This window comes from Cyprinodon variegatus, unplaced genomic scaffold (genome assembly GCF_000732505.1).
Source record: "Cyprinodon variegatus isolate N-32 unplaced genomic scaffold, C_variegatus-1.0 Scaffold219, whole genome shotgun sequence".
Taxonomy (NCBI): domain Eukaryota; kingdom Metazoa; phylum Chordata; class Actinopteri; order Cyprinodontiformes; family Cyprinodontidae; genus Cyprinodon; species Cyprinodon variegatus.
The window spans coordinates 845,616-853,389 of NW_015150672.1; the positions used below are offsets into that span (position 1 = coordinate 845,616).

At 39.7% G+C, this 7,774-nt stretch overlaps 1 protein-coding gene across 1 annotated transcript; it reads left to right on the top strand.

Annotated features, from left to right (window-relative positions):
* The first annotated feature begins 5,469 nt into the window (after window positions 1-5,469).
* On the top strand, window positions 5,470-7,774 carry ctgf (connective tissue growth factor). The gene is made up of 5 exons (XM_015380695.1): window positions 5,470-5,735; window positions 5,850-6,066; window positions 6,162-6,413; window positions 6,509-6,720; window positions 6,821-7,774. The coding sequence occupies exons 1-5, from the start codon at window positions 5,673-5,675 to the stop codon at window positions 7,115-7,117; spliced, it is 1,041 nt and encodes a 346-aa protein (XP_015236181.1). The 5' UTR covers window positions 5,470-5,672; the 3' UTR covers window positions 7,118-7,774.

A 7,774-nucleotide genomic window follows, 5' to 3' on the forward strand; every position in this document is an offset into this window, starting at 1 on the left:
TTTTAGACAAATACCTCCATCTATACTTAGCCCTAACATATCCGACTCTACCTCACACAGAGCTGCGTGTTTCTTTTGGCCACCTCAACCATCCTATCCACACAATCACATCTGCAAAACAGAGGGGATACATCTAGTCATACAATATTTAGCACAGGAATTCTGTTAGTTTTACAGGCAGTGCTTAGACAGTCAGTGTGCAAGCAAAATCATGACAAAAATCAAGAATGCAAATTGAAAAATGTGAAAACTCAGTTGTTACCAGCCAGCTTTGGTCATTTTGAACCTTTCCTTTTCATGTAGGTGAATGAGCCATCTGTACAATATCATCAATACAACAACTGCAGACAGTTTTCTTTAAAACAGACTGTCTCTTTGATGTACAGATAGAAGACCTTCTACCTTAATAGTAAGCTAGAAAAATACACATGTTCATTCTGCTCCTTAAATATTAACTCTTCTTCCTTCTAAGTTTTTACATATATACTTCATGTCTGCACACTGTGAGCACTTAAAGTAGAATATATTGCCATTTGTTCCATTAAAGCTGATTCAGAATCTGTACTCAACTTCAGTTTGATTAATCTTATTCAATTAATTGTAAATTTGCTGCTGTCATCTTAAAGAACTTTAGTTATAAAAATACATTTATTCCAACAATACATTAAGGTTTGAAGTAAATCAGCTTACATTCCAACATGATCTCTCTTGTGAAACAAAATTTGAGCATTTGTAAGAAAAGTCTTTCTTATCAGTTCAAAGACATATAATAAAAAATGAACTACTGTACTATGGTTCTGTACTTATATATATATTTATTTATTTTTTATTGGTAGTAAGAGGATGTGTTTTAGACTGAATTTATGGGATTGGTGTAAAATGAACAAATTAATGAAAAAAATTAGCCAACTGTCTTCTAACAACTTATTAAAAATGAGCTAAATATTTTTTTGTAAAAAGAACCAATAAAATACAACTTCACTGGTTGTCTGTGTTGGCCTTTTTTCCTTTCCAACTTTTTAACCGACAGTTTGTATAAATTCGCACGCTTCCACTTAAGGCATGTGGAGAAGCCCGCTTGTTGTGAAGCACTCTTCTTTGAAATCCTTTAGGAAAATCAGGTCGATTTTTATCTAAAACTGAATCCAACCTTTGAGTCTTCAGGGGCGATGAAGACAAAAAAAAAGAAAAAACATAAATAAACCCTTTCATTGTTCCACCATGGGGAAATTTACTCTCTGCATTTAACCCATCCCCTTGGGGAGCAGTGTGCTGCCATTGTGCGGCGCCTGGGGAGCAGTCTGAGGTTAAGGGCAGCTGTGGCTACAATGTAGCTTGCCACCATCAGTGTGTGAGTGTGTGCGTGAATGGGTGAATGAATGTGGTGTAAAGCGCTTTGGTCAAGTCTCCTAACTTGAATAAAGGCGCTATATAAGTACATGCCATTTACCATTTACCATTTACCAAGGGTCTTGCTCAGGGACCCAAAGTGTGAGAGAGGGGGAGAGGGTTTTAATCATTTGAAAACCTCATGCAAAGGCTTCAGGACACATATGACACTTAGAAAATGTTCATAATGTGAATTTTGCATAACGTGGGTCCTTTACATGATACAGATGCAACTGTTAGTGTGCACTCCTCTTTAACCCACAACACAGCCATAGTGGCATATATAGTGTATCCCAGTATTGCCTGTTGAGCATTTTCTACATACACCAAGCATCATATAAGATGCACCTGGGTTGTGCTTAAATAGATAGGAGCATTCTGCACAACAGAGGTCTTATTTTATATATAATTTACATTTTATATTTAAATAAATACCGTCAACCTTTTTAAGAATCAGTTAATACTAATAAATCCTAATAGGCTTTTTTTGTACAATTGCAAATAAACAGAGAGTGAGGGGTTAAATCTCATTGCACTTTGGGTATTTTTGCCTCTGAGAAGTTATTTTTTTAGTTGCTTGTTCTGCTTTTTTTGCATTGTCATTGTTATTGTGTGAGAGAGATAAAATGCATGTGGTAACCTTGACAAAAAACAAACCGAAACACAAACAACAAATGGCATTAAAACAAAAACATTTTATCCTGAGAGAACATTCATTAAAAACCCTTTTTTTTAAATGTCCTGCAGTGGAAGATAAATGGACGGCCTGACAGCAGCTACTGTAAATTACTCAACATGCGAGATAACAGCCCCTGCCATGTCTGGATGTTTTTTTGCAGTGTGGCAGGAGCACGTTCCATCATCAAGCTGCTTCCGTTAGATATCACTTCATGTCCTAAAGCTGCGCTGAAATGCAACACACACATTTTATTTTAGAAGCTTTAGAGACGCACAGGACTCCCTCACACATACGCTACACTTTCACTCAAAGCAGTGGTCAAATGCTCAGCCAGAGGTTTTCTACTGTACTGAGCCAGCACAGAAAGAGAACATATCCTTTTTAGGAAAAGCATAGACGTCCTTATATGGGGATACTTCCTGTCTAGTAACACCCCAGTCTGCTGGCTTGTTTCTTACATTCTTTTCCTTCAGCTCCTTGTTTCTCTGGGAGATTTTCATTTCCGATTTGCTGGCAGGAGCAGCGCAGCGTTTCAGTCTAGCCCGTTGTGTGATCCCCCCCCTTTTCTTAAAAAAAAAAGGTAAAGAAAATACACAAAGCTCTGTCTAGGTTCTTTCCTGCAAACCTCTGCTTTGAATCTGATGTAGTAAAATAATCCTGGCCCGAGACGTGGCACACCTGGTCTTTTCAAGTCCATTACAGACTAAACCTCATTAGGCAGGTGAGAACTCAAAGAGCATGTACTGTAGTCTTTGTTCCTGTGGCATCTGGCATGCATGCACTTTTACTCTATTTGACTCAGGATTTCTTATTTCCCTTCAACCTTGCTCAATGTGCAGATTCAAGATGTCCTGCTAGATGTGAGATAAAATGTTCAGTTCCAGGTAAAAACAAAGCATTCTTGACAAACTGATTCCCCAGTAAGGAAGTAATAAAAACATCAGGATATTCAGATGTTTAATACTCCTTTGGAAGGAACTGTTCAGACTAGAATATGTAATTCTTTTTTTTATCTTTAACTCAATAGTCTACAATAGCTTAAAGGTTTGCACAATAAATAGTAGTCGAGCTAACTTTGGCAGAGTTTCCTATTAATTTTAGATAAAAATGTGAATCAGAGTCAGTTTTGTACTGAAAACCAGAAAAAGTGCAGAAGCTGATGGTACCTAATGCCAGATTCATTCTAGTATAAAGTGTATGGAAAGTTGTATGACTTGTAAATTCAGAGTATACAATCAGCTTCAAACCTAAACATCTAAGTAAGTAAAGTCCACATATTTGCATTGTCATCTTGCTATGAAAATAGCTCAACTGTGGGGGAATAGAGTTTGGTTTCAGAACAGCAAACAAACAGCACCATGAAAAATAAACAAAATACACCCGGCATGTTAATAATAAGGCTTCCAAGTAGATTAAACAACAGCCTACCCTAATGCAACAGTCCATTAAAACTGATAGGCCTCATGTTTGCTCTGCAGGAGCTGCAAAGAGCCACTGCTCAGGTGAGTGAGTCTGTCAACCACACAATAATTAGTTGTGCACTCCATAAAGCTGGTGTTCATGGCAATAAATAGGCTACTGTTAAAATATAAAAAAACAAGTTTGTGTAAGAAGTTGGTCAGATTGGGTCATATAAAATTGTTTCAATCTTTGTTTAAATCTACATCTGTTGGAAGATAATGCAGCACATATATACCATAGTACATCATCCCATGTGCAACTATGGTGTTGACAGCATCATGCGGTAGTGATGCTTTTCTTCAGTGGAGAGACCCTGCTGAACTGGTCAGAGGTGACAGGAAGATGGATGGAGCCAAGTACGGGGAAATCCTGGAAAAGCAAAATTTGTGAGAGCCTGCATAATATTACAAACTACAGGAAAAGTTTGCCTTCCAGTAGAATAAAGAATAGAGGCAGACATTAAACTGAAATGGTTTAAATTAAAGAAAATTCAGAGGTTACAATGGTCCAGTCAAAGTCTATATCCAAATATCATTGAGAATCTTTTATCTTTGCTAAAATGTCAAGATTCAAATAATTTGGGCTGTGCAAGAAGAGTTTGATCTAATGAAAAAATGCATGAAAGAAATGTATTTTTACATAATTTAAAAATTAATTTACCTAACTATCCACAAAAACTCCATAAACTACCGGTACGTATGTCTACTTTAAAAGTATGACTGTTCAGTTTAAAGGCACTTTAAAAGCACTACAATATTAAAAGATATGAAAAGTAATCCAGAGCTAGAATAATGAACATAAAAAAAACACGACAGATACAAGGATTGATATATCTAAATATAGCAACATTATATTAGAATCTTAAATGGACAGAAATAAAGATTTAGATAATCAGTTAATCAAAAAAATAAATAAAATGACCGTATTTATTTTAAAGTTGCTTAAAGGGACAATATCCAGGATTTATAGTGACGCTGTGTGGTGAAGATTTAGACTGCAGCAAACTAAATCTTGTTTCCACTTTTGGGAAAGCAGGAGGAACTGAGGTGGATCATAGAAACTCTGCTTTTTTCTCTATAAAAACAATAGTTTTATTTAGGAAAACTATTCTTGAATTGTTCTCTGCTGAAAAAAAAATCTAGGTCAAATATCATAAGAATTAATACTCAAAATTTGATGAATAGATCCCAATATGGAGATAATAACCTTCGTGCATATGACTACAGCAGTTTCCCAGACGTGACCGCATGAGAACAGAAGAAAAAGCCTAGAAAGTGCCATTTTTCCATGCCTATTTACTGGAATGAGCACCTTGACAGATAACCAGCTCAAGTTAATGGCTGAAATGATTTCCTTTCTGTAACCGCTTAGTGCTCATTTACTAAAGTACCACGGTGTCTGTGCACCTTTGAAGCCAGGGTTCTGGAATGCTGTTGTGGTCTTAAAGTCTTAACCACCTGCTACACATCAAACCGTTTATTTTATGATTGCATGCTTATGCATTTTAATGAGCTTCCACTTGTTGTTTTTTTACACTGTTCCTCCTGTCATAAAGAGTTATTTATGGCTTCACTTTTGAGCTGTACCATCTTTTCCACCTTTTTCTTGTCCTTTTTATAAAACGTATTATTTATAGGTTCTGGCAGCCTGTTTGTGAAGTCAGTCTTCAGGAATTCCCAGTGTGGGGTCCTGAGATTTTTAAACCAGACTTATCCTCCCATCCGAGATGAAAGCTTCTCTAAGAGAGATGGTGTTGTTTGGCTTGAGCAGCAGAGTCTTGCCTTCAGACAGCAGGAATGTGGGATGTCTGGAGTGGGGGTCAGGAAGTGAGGAAAGAATGCCAAGTATGTCCATGTTTGTCCAGGGCTGGCTCTCCATTCAGCCCCCAGTGACGTGACGCGAGGGCCAGGGAGTATAAAGGGAGGTTGAGCATGCAGTCAGAACTCAGATCAACTCCTCTACTGAAGCTGAACCCCAGCTTTCACTAAGAACAGAAAACAGAGAGACTGTGACCGGAGCAGCAGCTTGACAAGAGATCAACTTGATCAGAAGAGGTTTACAGGCTCAAACTCTGAGACGAAAGGAAGACTTTCTCCAGGAAGGCTTAGGAAGAACCTCAACTTATAACTAATAACTACAAACAATGTCTGCTGGAATGAAGAAGATGATCCTTCTCTCTGCGCTGTGCATTTGTTTCTCATACCTGGTAAGCAAAAACAAATAAATGATGTTTTCAAAGTTGACCTTCTAAATATATGTTACAGTTCTAAATTTCAATGTCCAAGCAGATAGTAACCTGTGCTTGTGTCTTTGATCCCAGGCTGCAGGTCAGGAGTGCAGTGGCCAGTGTTCCTGCCCCTCCACCCCGCCACAGTGTCCCCCAGGAGACAGCCTAGTGCTAGATGGATGCGGCTGCTGCAGAGTCTGTGCCAAACAGATGGGCGAGCTCTGCACTGAGAAAGACGTTTGTGACCCCCACAAGGGTCTCTACTGTGACTATGGAGCCCCCACTAATAGACGCATCGGAGTGTGCACAGGTAAGCCCTTTGACTCTTCTTCACTGTTCATCACATCAGACATCCTGAAAATAGGAACTACATTGTGAACTTTTTATTGTATTTTGTACCTGCAGCTCGAGAAGGAGCCACGTGTGTGTTTGGTGGCATGGTGTACAAAAACGGAGAATCATTCCAGAGCAGCTGTAAGTACCAGTGCACCTGTCTGGACGGAGCGGTGGGCTGTGTCCCGCTCTGCTCTATGGACATCCGTCTTCCCAGCCCAGACTGCCCCAATCCAAAACGCGTCAAAGTGCCTGGGAAGTGCTGCGAAGAGTGGATTTGTGAATCTCCTAAAAAGAACACCTTTGTTGGCTCTGCTTTAGCTGGTAAGTGAAAAAAAAAAAAAAAAAAGCAATTTCAGACAGAAATAAGATATACAAAGAGCAGTCATCTAATCAGGTGTGTCTTCATCTGTTTACAGCTTACAGAGAGGAGGAGACCTATGGTCCAGATCCTAATATGATGAGGGAGAACTGCCTCGTTCAGACTACTGAATGGAGTGCCTGCTCTAAGACCTGCGGACTTGGCATATCTACCAGAGTCACCAATGACAATCACGAATGCAGGCTTGAGAAACAGACTCGGCTCTGCATGGTGAGGCCATGCGAGTCCCAGCTGGAGCAGAGCATTAAGGTGAGTTTTTGTTCAAAACATGCCTCTTGGAAAATTTTAAGAACACAATATGATGTATATCACCGACAACATCCCCTAAACCCCCATTTCCTCCTTGCAGAAAGGAAAAAAGTGCATCCGCACTCCCAGAGTCTCCAAGCCCATGAAATTTGAGATCTCAGGCTGCACCACCACTAAGTCCTACAGGCCAAAGTTCTGTGGAGTCTGCCTGGACGGCCGCTGCTGCACCCCACATAGGACCACCACCCTGCCCATGGAGTTCAAGTGCCCCGACGGGCAGGTGATGAAGAAACACATGATGTTCATCAAGTCCTGCGCCTGCCACTACAACTGCCCTGGGGAGAACGACATCTTCGAAGCAATGTATTACAAGAAGATGATCGGAGACATGGCATAAGCCACTGATGGACAATCCGAGCTTATGACTTGAAAACAAACAGAACTCCATCTCGATTTGCAGCTCAGTATATATGCCTTTTGAAAATGTAATTTTCCCATTGAAAAAGTAGCCCGACAGACTCTGAATGGCTCAAGTACATCAGTCAGACAGACTCAGACAAAGGGCTGCGTTGCAGCTCCAAAAGATTTATGCACTATATCTTTTTATTTTTTTAAATGACAAACCTACTGTGTGCTTTCCACCCAATCTAGATTATTTTTCTTGTTATGAATCCATCCATTTTTTCCTTATGCATATTTATAGCATATTTAAACGCTGACCTCTCTAAATGAAGTGTCTAATTAGCCCTGCCTCTCCTTGAGTCCAAAGAGCAGACCTGTAAACTCTTAGCAGCTGTAGAGGGAGCATGCCGACCACAGCAAGCCAGTGTTCCACTGTCCAAACAGGTCTGAATGTGTCCTTGTGTGAGTGTGTGTTAGTGCAGGGCTGAATGTCAGCCTTGTCGATGTGTGTGTGTGTGTGTGTGTGTGTTGTTACAGAGTGGAGGAAAGGTCAAAGCTCCTGTCCTATAAGTGGATGGGAAACAAAGACGCACGCTAAGCTTAGGGTTAGACATGGAACGCGGTTGCAATGGCACTGAGAAAAAAAAGTAAA

What these genes read in the sequence shown, in the direction of transcription:
- ctgf (XM_015380695.1), top strand. Translation starts at nt 5,673, where the DNA reads ATGTCTGCTGGAATGAAGAAGATGATCCTTCTCTCTGCGCTGTGCATT. An exon ending in GCATTTGTTTCTCATACCTG is followed by an intron (nt 5,736 to 5,849) that starts GTAAGCAAAAAC and finishes CTTTGATCCCAG; the next exon opens with GCTGCAGGTCAGGAGTGCAG. An exon ending in ACGCATCGGAGTGTGCACAG is followed by an intron (nt 6,067 to 6,161) that starts GTAAGCCCTTTG and finishes TTGTACCTGCAG; the next exon opens with CTCGAGAAGGAGCCACGTGT.